This window comes from Alosa pseudoharengus, unplaced genomic scaffold, assembly GCF_046254945.1.
Source record: "Alosa pseudoharengus isolate Yale_2024_CS ecotype anadromous, Long Island Sound unplaced genomic scaffold, YU_APseudo_1.1 YU_APseudo_1.1_scf_21, whole genome shotgun sequence".
NCBI classification, from domain to species: domain Eukaryota; kingdom Metazoa; phylum Chordata; class Actinopteri; order Clupeiformes; family Clupeidae; genus Alosa; species Alosa pseudoharengus.
Window position 1 is genome coordinate 12,909,568 of NW_027468674.1, and position 12,457 is coordinate 12,922,024.

Genomic DNA, 12,457 nt, shown 5'->3' on the forward strand with positions numbered 1-12,457 from the left:
AGGGAATTTTTAAGGGGCTATTAGTAGATGAGCATGGGAGCAAAGTCAAAGTAAAGCTAGGTTAATGTAGCACTACAAAGGTGCAAGGACTTTAACTTTGTAAAATATCTGGTAAAAACAGGAAGAGAGAAGTAGAGTGATATATGAAAGCGAGTCCCCATGTAGCACTGAGCCGATCTGTAATTTAGAGGTGAGCAGCCCTGGAAAAAAAGTTGTATAATTGGAGCTAAGAAATAAACTTCAAGAGTTTAAAGCAACACCAAAGAGTTTTTTGTACCTTAAAATAATGTTTCCAAAATTATTTCAGTGGTTCATCAACTCGTAACAGGGTGAAAGGCACTTCTGCATTAGCTTTGCGGCCCTCTATCGGCTATAACCGCACTATGTAAGTTTGCCAGATCGGGTAGCGGATCTGTAGTTCGATGGAATGAGACATAAGAAACTACAAATTTGACTTGCATGATGTCACAATACATCATACTTTCATAAAATCATGCGACATATTCTACTTTGTCTGTGGACATCGTTATTTGCAAAGCCGGAGCTGGATAAACAAATAGCGTGCGTGCGACAAAGGAAAAGTTCTTTGGTGTTGCTTTAAGATGCAACGAAACTCTGTGTCAGGTTGTGTTGGATGCCCCCACAGAATTTACTTTTACATTAATAACCTAACAATGTAATTGCTCATTTTACACCTTAAGCAAGATCCTAAACAAAAACATTGGCGGAACATCTCAGTACCCCCACATGCCACACAATAGCTTTAGTTCATGCATGAGACACTATACTCATTGATTGGCTTTGCGCTTTACCCGTAGGCTACACAAGCTCACACATGGTCCCAGTAGCTTAAAGACATCACACACAACATACACTAACAACATAAACAGTATGATAATGGTGTAAGTTTAATAAACTAAAGAAGGGGAGCCTGTGTGCGGATATTCCTTCGTATTTTTTTACGATAACACTTTTTTTATCCAGCACCTACTTCTGGGTGTGCGCACGTTACGTTTGTTTGGATTACTTTGAACTTTACCCAGTCATTTCAATTAGACCCAAAATTAGGAAACCAACTGGAGGCGCAGGCTTTGTCAATACATAGTTCTTACGGGCGGTGGTAGCGTAGCGGCTAAGGAGCTGGGCTAGCATGCAGTAGCCTGAAAAGTTGTGTGTTCAATTCCCGGCTTCTACCATTGTGCCCTTGAGCAAGGCACTAAACCCTGTGTTGCTCTGGGGAGAGTGGCCCTTGTAATATAATTGACATAATAGTCACTTTGGATAAAAGCATCTGCTAAATGAATAGATGTATATGTAAATGTAGTTCGTACAGTGAGAAATGATTTATGTGGAACAGTTTTAATGTTCCATGTTAAATGTTCATCTTAGTGGTGTGACATTCTCAGGACTCTCAGTCATAATGTGAAATGCATTCTGACAGTATTTCCATTCACTAGAACCAGAGCTGCACTCCTGTAAGGTGGGGAAAACAACAAAAAGAAGCAGAAATCCCCTGCCAGTAAACAAGACCCTGTAAACATGTTTTTTTTGTGGGATCTGATCACAAGTGGTTAGTTCTAAATAAAGGTGTGAGCAAGCACCAGGACACATTGTGATCTGAGGTGGTTAATTACAACACGTGTGACCACAAAACTTATGTAGCGTTAACACTAACGTGTTCTGACGCACCCCCGGGAATGGGAGCTTTGATAGATGTGACAGCCAGTGATGGAGTGGTCAGCAAGTGATCAGCAACTTCTCTGGCTGTAGACCTTGGACACGGTGTGCAAACGGCGACATGTCTCGTCTCGCCTGACCACTTGTGATCACATTACCTTAAAAACTCATTCTGAAAACAAATGTAAACAAGCCCTAAAATAGGTAGTCCAATAGGGTTGTCCAGACGGGTTTCAGGGGTTCCATTCTGGCTACCCCATAGGAGAGAAAATCCATTAAACTCCCCCAGTACTCCCCAATAGGGAGTTGCAATCAATCTTTAGCCTGTGGTGCATAGCAAAGAGTTTTTTCTTCTTGGGGAAATGAAATACCAGCCCTGTGTAATGATCTTGCTGACTCTTTATTTGTGTGTAGAAACTGCTGACAAAAGAACTGGCGCAATGAATGCTCCTTAATTCCAGAGTGTGCGCTCCGTGCCTTGCTATTGGTCAGTGGTGATTCCATTAATCAATTTGATTGGAGCATCCGGTGACTAGGCGTGTCGGTGCAGAGGTAGAGGTAAATTGGACCTGACTGCTGGTCCATGTGGACTAGGTGGTTCGTTTGAGTGGGACCGATTGTGCGCAGAAGGACAGGAGTTAGGCCTGTTAAATACAATAGGCTTAAGAATCAGACACCTTTTCTAGGAATTTGTTGTTCTCCTAAAACTTATCCTGGACAGAAAACATACGTTTGGCACACATTGAAACAACAACAGGATTACATGGATTTTACCGGATTTTAAACAGGATTTTAAATCTCTTGATTTGGCCTATAGGACACTGACTGGATCTGCTCCTAGTTATTTTAATTCAATAATCAAGATGTACATCCCCAACCGCCCACTGCAGTCTTCTGATAAGCATCTGTTGTGTCGACCAGTCATAAACCCTAGGTCTAATTCAAGACTCTTTTCCTCAGTGGTTCCATGTTGGTGGAATGAGTTTCCCAGTGCTCTCCGTTCCTGTGATAGTTTTGGGTCGGTTAAGAGGGGTCTAAAGACATTCCTGTTCAACATGCACTTAGTTCTTTAAGTGCTTCTTATGCGTTATAGTTTGTATAATATTGTTTTATTTCCATTAGGCTGTTGATTAATTTGACATTATTGTTTATTATTGATATTATCCTTAATGTAATGTAATGAATCGACATTGTTGTTTATTATTGCTATTCTCCTAGTTGGACCAACATTCTAATCTGTTCCCTGTTCAATTTTAAATATTATATTGTTTTTGTATTTGTATGACGCTTTGGACAAAGGTGTCTGCCAAATCCCATAACCATAACCATAACATGGATGTTAAACTATATTATAATATGAGAGTAAGATAAGCACATACAAATTGAAAATATGTTTTTATAAAAAAAAGAATAGTGTAGATTATATACATGAAAGAAATATACATACACAATTGAAATAGGTGTAAAAGGACGTGGTAAAGTAATAATGTTGCTTCTTAACCTAAATGTGGCAATTTCTCTTTTAAACCTAAATTCTTACATGCTTTTACTTTGACATGAGAGCATAGTGCTAAGCTGTAAGCCTACGCTGTTTAAACTGTAGCATTTTGAATAGTTGGCAGGCCATTTAGTGACTGCTGACTGCGAAGTGGATTTCCTGCTGGGTCTCTGTGAAATCCCACTTATTTCCTCTTTCAAGTCACAGCTGACAGGCTCCACAAAACGACAGCCCTGCTAAGAAGCACTGTAGTGTTAGAGTAAGCACACACACTGTCAGGTTTAACCTTGATTTGAAAGTCATGTTGTGTTCAGAGGAGTTGTGTGTTTGGTAGCACCCAGATCCAGAGGTTTCTCAGTGAAATACGGATAACTTTGTATTTTCACTCAATTGTGGACTGCGTATTTAGTGAATCAGCCATTTTGTTGTGTTCAAATTCTCAACTGTAAACTTTATATATGTAATCCTTTACTAAAATACCCATGATGCAGTGCAAATTGTAGTGTAGGCCTATAAAACTACAACTTTAGTAACTGTGTTCTTACAGCGGTTCCGCTTTTTGTCTTTTCTCTTTTGGTTCTCCTTCCTCCTCTTAGCACTGCAGCAGGAGAAGCTCTTGAGGAACGGTGCGGTTCCGCTGCTAGCCTCGGTTCTGCTGCGGTACCCGGAGAACGAGGCGCTGGTGGGTTCGTGTCTGCAAGCGCTCTGCAGCCTAGCGGACATGGCGGAGGAGGACGGTTCCGCCATGGTGTGGGAGCCCGTCGGCCACGTGGCCCAGGGGGAGTGGGTCTTCCGCGGAACGTACCGGAACACTGGCAGCGCGCTCTCCTCCGCGGTGACAGTGGTCCGGCTGCAGGAGTTGGCGCCAGGGCAGTATGTGGTGACGGTGGAGGTTCTCCAACGGTGCTCCACGGTGTTTTGGACTGCGCACAGCAAGTTGTCCTCTACGTTCCCTCGTTTCCCTCGACCACACCTGACTGGCTGGCCAAAGTTCTATAAGGTCATCAAGTACTCGGTTCAGGGCTACCCCCAAAAAGGCAGCTGGAAATCAAAATTGTTTCACACCCTTTTGTGACAAGTTGGGGGAAAAAAAATCTGAACTGAGGAAGTGGTTTGATATGAAGTTGTTTTTTTTGTCTTAAAGCTGCAGTTGGCACGTCTGACAGATTGAGGGGACTCTCATGCCCCTCCTCCACTACCACCGAGCACCCTCTCATCGAGTTTGTGTTCATCAGTGCGCACCAGACTGCACCCGACTGTGATTGACAATCATATCTCACACAGCCCTGCTCTGATTGGACCAGAAGAACCGGGAGCTGAGGATTTTTGCAAAAGAAAAAAAAGGCTCTAGGTGGAGGTAGAAGTGCGGGTTTTTTTTCTAAAACCTGCTGATTTATGTTGTTCTGTCAGAGCATAGTATCGGTTTCAGTGAATATGATCAAAAGAATCTTGCCAACTGCAGCTTTAACTTGTTGGCTGTTATTTGCTTGTTATTATTTTTCTACTGTAAGGGTTTTCTTGCAATATGTTTTACTGATAAACGTGCCATAAAAGAGAAACAGATGTAATACCAGAAGTGACCAGAGGGTAGTTTAGGCCATCCTGCTCTCCAATGTATCCCCACTGACCAGTGGGTAGTTTGGGCCATCCTGCTTTACTATGTAACTCCACTGGGATTTCACCCTTACAAAAATAACTGCACTACTACAAAACTGCAGTTTTCTGAGTATCAAAACCTCAGTTGTGGAGGAATTATTGGCAGTTCATATGCAGGAAATGCAATATTTTGAACATGAAAAAACTGCATTGCACTAGACAGTTCTGCACTTTACTGTAGAAATGCGATATTTTGTCACCTACAGTAATCAGTAATTGCAGTTATTCTTTTAAAGGTCCCATCCATTAGCCATAAGGACTAAATCCTTAAGGACTCAATGTTCAGTTTGCAGTACAATGCAGATTCACTGAGAAAATGACAGATTTCCAACCCATTACAGTATATGCAGCACCATCCCTTTCTCTATAGACAAGGGGCCTCAATGGAAATGCAGGGCAAAGTGTAAAGTCAGTCTATGAGCAAAATTCAGTGTGCCATGCTTGAGACAGCTTTTAGCTGACCTACAGATGTTTGTGCTTCGGATCTTTATCATGGTATTAAATTTGCAAATAGATTTTGCATAGTTATTAATCAAGCCCAAGTAAGACTTTAGACTTTGCCCTGTTGAGGAGTGAATTATTTCCCTGGTTCCTTCTAGAATTCTACGCAAACAATCTATAGTTTCAGTGTTGGGTAATTGTCGCATCATAATACGGAACTCTCGGATTGCGAACATTCCAATCACATATTTGTGACCGTACTCCTCAACAGCAGGGCCTGTGGAGTCACAGGTACTGGGGTGATGCAGCCGTTAAAACGAGTATGGGGGACTACCTGGATGGAGGCCAGAGGGGAAATGGCATCTCATTTATCATATGTGCAGGCTGCTATTTTACCACCTGGAGTTTTGGACTCTGTGACAATAGAATGACTCAAAATGACTCAAACGACCAGTGTTGCCATCTTAGCATGGCTGTCACTGTTGAACTGTGAACCATGGACTACATCTACTCTACACTACAGTGAATTAGACTAAACCACTCTGGGATCATGTGAGGGTTAGGCAAACTAAACGGAGAGAGATCCATGTGACTGTCCTGCTATGTTTAGACCAGTCGCAACACAAAATAGCAGCAGTCGGATCCAGTGGACTTGGGCTTCCTCCCACTACACCCAAAAATGCCTGACAAGAACAAGCTGTTCTGGGGGGTACATTAAAGTATGTTCGTTTAGTGACAAGAGAAAGAGAAAGTGGTAGTCCCCCTAATAGAAGAGCTCTATGGCTTCATTCAGATATCAAAACAAAGCCAAAAAGCTCTTCTTTTAGTAGATGTACTACTCACCTTACCTTACCAAGGTTTATCACTAAACTACCAACTTGAAATAACCGTGGCCTGAGCTCTGCTCTGTTTGGTTTTGGCTGGAGTTCTAACCTGTAAGTCTACTATTGTGAGAGCTGTATAGTGATTATGCTAGTAAGAGGCCTTACTGCCATGGATCGATCCATCTCAATCAACTGTAGAGGCTTAGAGGGCAAGCATGTTTGGGCTTAATGCCCGAATCTCACCCAGGTTAGGATAAATGCGTATGCCAGGCCCCTGCCCCTGCCCTCCCAGATGGCACGTGTCTCTTGCATGGGTCAGAGGTGCGTTCACAGTTGGCATACAGGGGTGAACGTCTGAGACTAACACATTTACTCTCCTAAACTTGTTTGACCTGGGGCACGTTTCTCAAAAACTCATAAGTTTCTCATAAGTTTCTCATAAGTTAGCAACTTTGTTGGTTGCAATGCAATTTCCCATTGCCAACCAACTAACTCCTAACAGGTTAGCAACTATGGTTTTGGGAAACGCACCCCGGAACAGCAAGCTCTTGTCCAGCATTGATGTTCGAGACCTATTTCCTCATAAGCAGTGAACTCAAAGCAAAAAAAAAAAGTTTGAAGACGTTCGTAAATATTTGCCTTTGTTCTTGAACGCACCTCTGGCCTTCATGAGGGTACGGATCAGGTCCAGTGGCCAGGTTCAGCTCCTACCTGGGTATGTCAGTAGAAGTGCACTCCCCACAGTTAACGCAGACTTCTAGCTCTCTCGCTCAGGGGGTTGAGTAAGGCCACTGGAAGCATTCATGGTACCTTCACAGATTCTTTGATATACTGTTTTAATAAAAAAGCCCTGTAAATGCAGTCACCATTCAAAGGTTTGATGTGAATCTTTTTTGTTGTAACTCAATAAAACAGGTTTATTCATAAATTTGTCTTCCCCTTTAACCAAAAATGACAAACAGTCGAAATCTAAATAGACTAAAGAATCTGCACGTTGAATTGTATTATAAAGCGGACATACGATCTGTTTTAGCATAATAGCATATTATGTTGACAAATCCTCAGACAAAGTATGTGATTTGGAGTGTATATTTCTCCTGTTATTTTTTTACCGGAAGATATTACTTCATGTATCATTCATAGCCTCATAATCGGCTTCGATAATAATGATGAAAGTGTGCATGGAAAACAAATGTTTTGCCATAGCAGTCGCTGATGTGTATTCACCATTCTAACAGAACAAGAGTGAGCATGGGGGATTGTTACAGACCCTTTCAGTCTGTTCCTAGAGGTTTTCCGTTTGAAACGTTCAAAACCAACGCAGATACTTGGAAATGAAAATGACTCAGACTTTGACGTAAAGCTCTACAAAATGTTAACTATAAAACTTGTTTTTTTTTATGTTTGTTTTGTTTCGTTAGTCCCCAAGTTACCATGAGCTCAATGTTGTTTGCTGTGCCACCCGAAATACCTTAGGAACATACATGTTTGTTGATGCAGTTGAAAGGTTCTATATTTATGCAGGAAGACGTGAGTTGTTTCTTCTTTGTTTGTGTCAGGACTGGAGGCCTTCTCAGGGATTTGGGGATGAGAGAGAGAATCATAATAGATAATAATCATGCCAATTATCACATTATAGAGATTATATTGGATTTGGAGTGTTCTCCATTGTTTTCCATCAAGGTCTGATCTTATCCTTGCCTGCCAAACTCAGAGGGTCCCTGCTAACAGCAGTAGAAATGTGAAATGGGCTTCAAGGACTGGCACCTCTGGCGTTGTTTCTCTAGTCGTTTAACTGCGCCATTAATCCTCAATAACAGCATGAGTCCTTGAATGTTATGCTTCTCTCGTAAACTAAATAGCCTTACACCAGAATGTGCCCCAAGCTTTTCTCATAACCATGACAGGGGTACAGATAGCTGCTTGTTATCATTTGGGGGTCATGCTTGTAAGGGGATAGTTTTGTTCTCCCAGGTCAACTTGAGTTTTGTGTTGTCTTTCCCATTCCCAGGCCGTGCCACTGTTTGACCAGCTCCTGAGGTTTGCTGACCATGTCGTTCCAGTGCTCCAGTTCTCGACCCCTGGCGTACATGATAGGCCCGATGACGACCACTCCCAATGAAACTTTAGAAGAAAGAAAAGCTTTTTTTTAGATGTAGCAACTGTTGACTACACTGTTAACCTAGGGAAAGGTGTCTTTAAATGTATCTACATGGGAAATACAGTCAGCTAGTCTTCAACACCCTACTACACGGGATGCACTGCTAGTTCAGATTCCACATTTATCAAAGTTGTTGTGCTCTGATTGACACCTACCTGGCCCAATGGCACTCGCCCTCTGGACCTGCAGGCTGAGGGAGGCCTCATCCATCTGCGGGGGGAGGAGCTTAAAGGTGAGCTTCTCGTTGAAGGTGGGCTCACTCCCTCTGGCCAGCGCTGTCTTCTTTGTGCGGACCACCTGCATGTGCAGCTGAAGACTTACCTGCACACACACACCTGCTCAGACCAGAGGACAGGGCCAGGAAGGTCTTAATAATGATATCACTAGGGTCAATACCACAAGTAATGATCACATTTAAATGTGCATTGTAAAAAACAATGGGGAAACTAGACAATAAATCTAACATAGATTTATAGCTTTTTGAATCTGATTAGTGAGGAAATCTAGGCTTGCATCTGCTCTTGACTTCTGCTACTGCTGCACAGTCACTGTAACAAGCGTATTCACACTTGTAAACCTTGAGACCCTGAATTGGGCCGGAGTCAAGAGACCACCAACTCAACACTACTCTTCACTCCAAAACTCCTCGCCATCTTCCTGTCCAAAACCAAAGCAGTCGGGGAAGTAATAGTCAAAACAAAAATGATATTGAGACCTGTTTTCAGTCCTAGGTCATTAATTTTCCCCCTGGCACACACACTGCCATGCCTTCCTTCTGTTGTCCATAGTAAGGCTTTTAAAGTGAGTGTAGAGAAATTAGCTTAGCTAGGCCGGGTCACGTACCCCTTAAGCAGATTACTGCTTTACTCACCTGCCTCGGCTTGCAGGGGCAGTCCGCGAGCCCTCAGAACAACCACCGTGAGGCGCTGCAGTTGCGCGTTGTAGTTCAGAGACACCTGGACATCTCCGTGATTCGAGTAGGGCTGGCGTGTGTGTGTGTGTGTGTGTGAGAGAGAGAGCAAGATAATGAAAGAAAGTCTGTAAACAGAACAGATGATGACCTATATCACAAGTATTTCCTTTTTAATTGAAATGGGTGGGATATTTTTTGGAATTTATGTCTCAAAATGCAAACAACTGACTGACAACATCAGACTAAAATCACACATTTACACTCCCTTCAGCCCAAAACATATCAAAACACCATTTGTGCCCCTTCTGCTAGAGTAGTATTCAGTTGGTTGCAATATACGATCTCACTGCTAGATGGGAGACATTTCCACACAATGGACCTTGAAGACACCTTGCCTTGGTCGTCCAGGTGTGCCAGGTGTGGTTACCTGTTCATTCTCGGTCTCCAGGTCCCTCCACATGATTTTCCCAGCTGCCTCCATAAGCTCCGCCCATCTCAGAGGGAGCAGGACACGGCCGACCAGCTGATGTTTCTTCAGACGGTCCACACTCAGCACCGACAGGCTCAGAGTACACTCATCCACACAGGCACGGGATACCTGTTAAAACACAGTACACTCATCCACACAGGCACAGGATACCTGTTAAAACACAGTATACTCCTTTTAACAGCCACGGGATACCTGTTAAAATACAGTACACTCCTTTATACAGGCACAGGATACCTGTTAAAAGTACAGTACACTCATCCACACAGGCACGGGATACCTGTTAAAACACAGTATACTCCTTTTAACAGCCACGGGATACCTGTTAAAACACAGTACACTCATCCACACAGCATGGCATACCTGTAGTTGTGGTATTACATTTCATAAACAAACTTACCTGGAAAATGAAGCTGTCGTTGAATTTGGGGTCACGACCTTTGCGCTTGGCCTTGGCCTGCCGATGGCGGCGGTCGTCGGGCAGCAGCTGCAGCCTCACCAGCGTGGCGTTGCCGTGGCAACGGGCGGGCAGGTTGGCGGCGCGCAGCAGCGAGACCACCAGCTGTTCCCTCTTCTGCTGGTACTCCACCGCAAACCACAGGCGCACCGTGCCGCCAGTAGGGGGTGCCCACTCACTGGGCTCCTCAGGGACATGGTACAGATCAGGCCTCAGGTTGCCCAGGGGGACGGACCCTCCACATACAAACAAACACAGGATGGAGGGAGGAAGGAGGGAGAGAGAGAGAACCATAGAAGGGGGAAGAGACAGATAGATAGATAGATAGATATATAGATAGATAGATAGATAGATAGATAGATAGAGGGGGAATGGGGGCGTGAAATAGACGAGACATTTAATCTTCTGTACACAACAGACCTCTCCTTGATTGATGAAAAAAATAATAATAAATGAATGTATTGGAAATAAATATATGAGAAAATATTCAAACATAAATTACAGATTAGCACACATTAATATTGCAGCACAATTTGACCAATGACCACTAATTTGCTTTCTCAATATCCCAAGCCACCCCTTCTCTGACACACACTGACGGTGTCTGACATGATCAAGTGACACCAAAGTTTAGAACTCCATTATTTTTAAGTGTAGAAAATTGTTCTATCTCTTGAGCGTCAAATCCATAGATACATCAGACGCTGCCAGTGGGCGTTGGCCTTTAGTCTCGCCCTTCCCTACCCTCCTCCCCTCCTGACCTACTCCCAGCTGTCCATGAGCTCCAGGGGGCATGATGCTGTGTGGGCCCCTGCTCTTCCTCCTGCTCCTCGTCCTCCTCCTGAAGACTCGCATGCGGCCAGCTCTTAAAGCGAGGAGGGAGGAAGAAGGGGATCGCCCGTGAGCTGTGCCAGGGGAAACATCACATGAAATAGAGTGTGTGTGTGTGTGTTTAATTTCAATTTAATTTTAAATAGGGCTGTCAATCGATTAAAAAAATTATCTAATTAATTACATACTCTGTGATTAATTAATCTAAATGAATCGCATATATAATTTTTGCTATGAAAGTATTTAAAATATTTAAATTCAAATGAATCATTGAATAATCAGCATTAGTGACATTAAAGTTCAAAAACTCTTTTATTATTATTTTCACTGTTCAAATAATTGCCATAATAATCTATGATATGACCTGATATGCTGAGGAAATAAATTCAAATGTGCTTCGGGAAGAAGTGTTTTTTTCACATACAAGGCATTTCAGGCCACAGATATAACCTAGGGGACACAATGAAAATTAATTAACACTCCCCTCAATGTCAACACTTATTTCTTTGCATTGATGTGCGACTATAGAGTTGATGAACTCCGGTGATATGCAAATTCCTTGCTGCAGACATTGCAGAGGACTTTATTTTCAACACTTTATTTTGTATCAACACCATCAGGCCATTTTTTAAAAGTAAATGTTCCAATCAATGATCCAGGCAGCACGTTTTCTTCTCTCTCCTTCATTTTACTGTCTAATTTTTTACTGACTAGAACGGCTCGGGGTCAAAGGTCATACGGAATCGATTAATCTGCACTAATTTTTTTAATCAGTTATTTTTTCTCAAATTAATTAATCGAAATGAATCAGTTATTTTGACAGCCCTAATTCTAATACTCTATCATGGTTGTCCATTGTTATTATTTGTTTTTTCCTTTGTTTTTTACTTCATTGGTTGTACACATTGTTGGTGGTTAGGGAGGTTCCCCCTTCATTGTAAAGCACTTTGGGTGCCCTTGAAAAACGCTACATAGATCAAATGTGTTGTTGTTGTTGTTGTTGTTGTTGTTGTTGTTGTTGTTGTTGTTGTGACTTCTCACCTGTGTCCACGTCTGCTCGTCTGCATACTCAAAGCAAGAGGAGAGGTGCATGATGGGACAGCGGGCTGGGTCGAGACAATTTCTGGATGCCAGCTCTGCCGCTGACTCCGCCTCCTCCTCCTCCTCACCCAGAGCAGGTAGGCGGAGACTGCAAGCAGGAGAAGAAGGAGGAGCCCTGTAGACACGCCTCCAGCCACAGCTGCCACCACATCTGTACAAAGACATGTGGCCTCATAATTTAATCAATGTGCAAAGTCTAAAGTCAGTGCCAAATGCTTTGACCCATATTGTCATTGCTGGACAAATAATTAGATGCTTTTGACTTTAGACATGTTGGACACATTAGACTTCAGCCCTTTAAGGAGAAGTCCGGCAATTTTTCACATAGATCTCTGTTTCTTGAGTACTGTCACCGAGTACTGTCGCTATGAAAAAAAAAAACACAATGAAAAAAATTGGTGCTAGTAGCTC

The 12,457-nt window shown here is 42.8% G+C and overlaps 2 protein-coding genes across 2 annotated transcripts in view; one reads left to right on the top strand and one right to left on the bottom strand.

Moving 5' to 3' along the window:
• The window catches only part of LOC143138733 (rap1 GTPase-GDP dissociation stimulator 1), a 7,574-nt gene extending 3,324 nt beyond the window's left edge, over positions 1 to 4,250 (top strand). The window contains exon 5 of the mRNA XM_076299150.1: positions 3,772 to 4,250. Coding sequence (XP_076155265.1) covers positions 3,772 to 4,250 — 479 coding nt within the window. The remainder of the gene's footprint in view (positions 1 to 3,771) is intronic.
• A 3,721-nt stretch (positions 4,251 to 7,971) lies between these two features.
• syt15 (synaptotagmin XV) lies at positions 7,972 to 12,211 on the bottom strand. Its single transcript, XM_076299151.1, has 7 exons — positions 11,987 to 12,211; positions 10,859 to 10,979; positions 10,058 to 10,350; positions 9,598 to 9,768; positions 9,129 to 9,240; positions 8,413 to 8,592; positions 7,972 to 8,220 (listed from the first exon to the last, which is right to left on the bottom strand). The coding sequence occupies exons 1-7, from the start codon at positions 12,209 to 12,211 to the stop codon at positions 8,072 to 8,074; spliced, it is 1,251 nt and encodes a 416-aa protein (XP_076155266.1). The 3' UTR covers positions 7,972 to 8,071.
• Between the last annotated feature and the right edge of the window lie 246 nt (positions 12,212 to 12,457).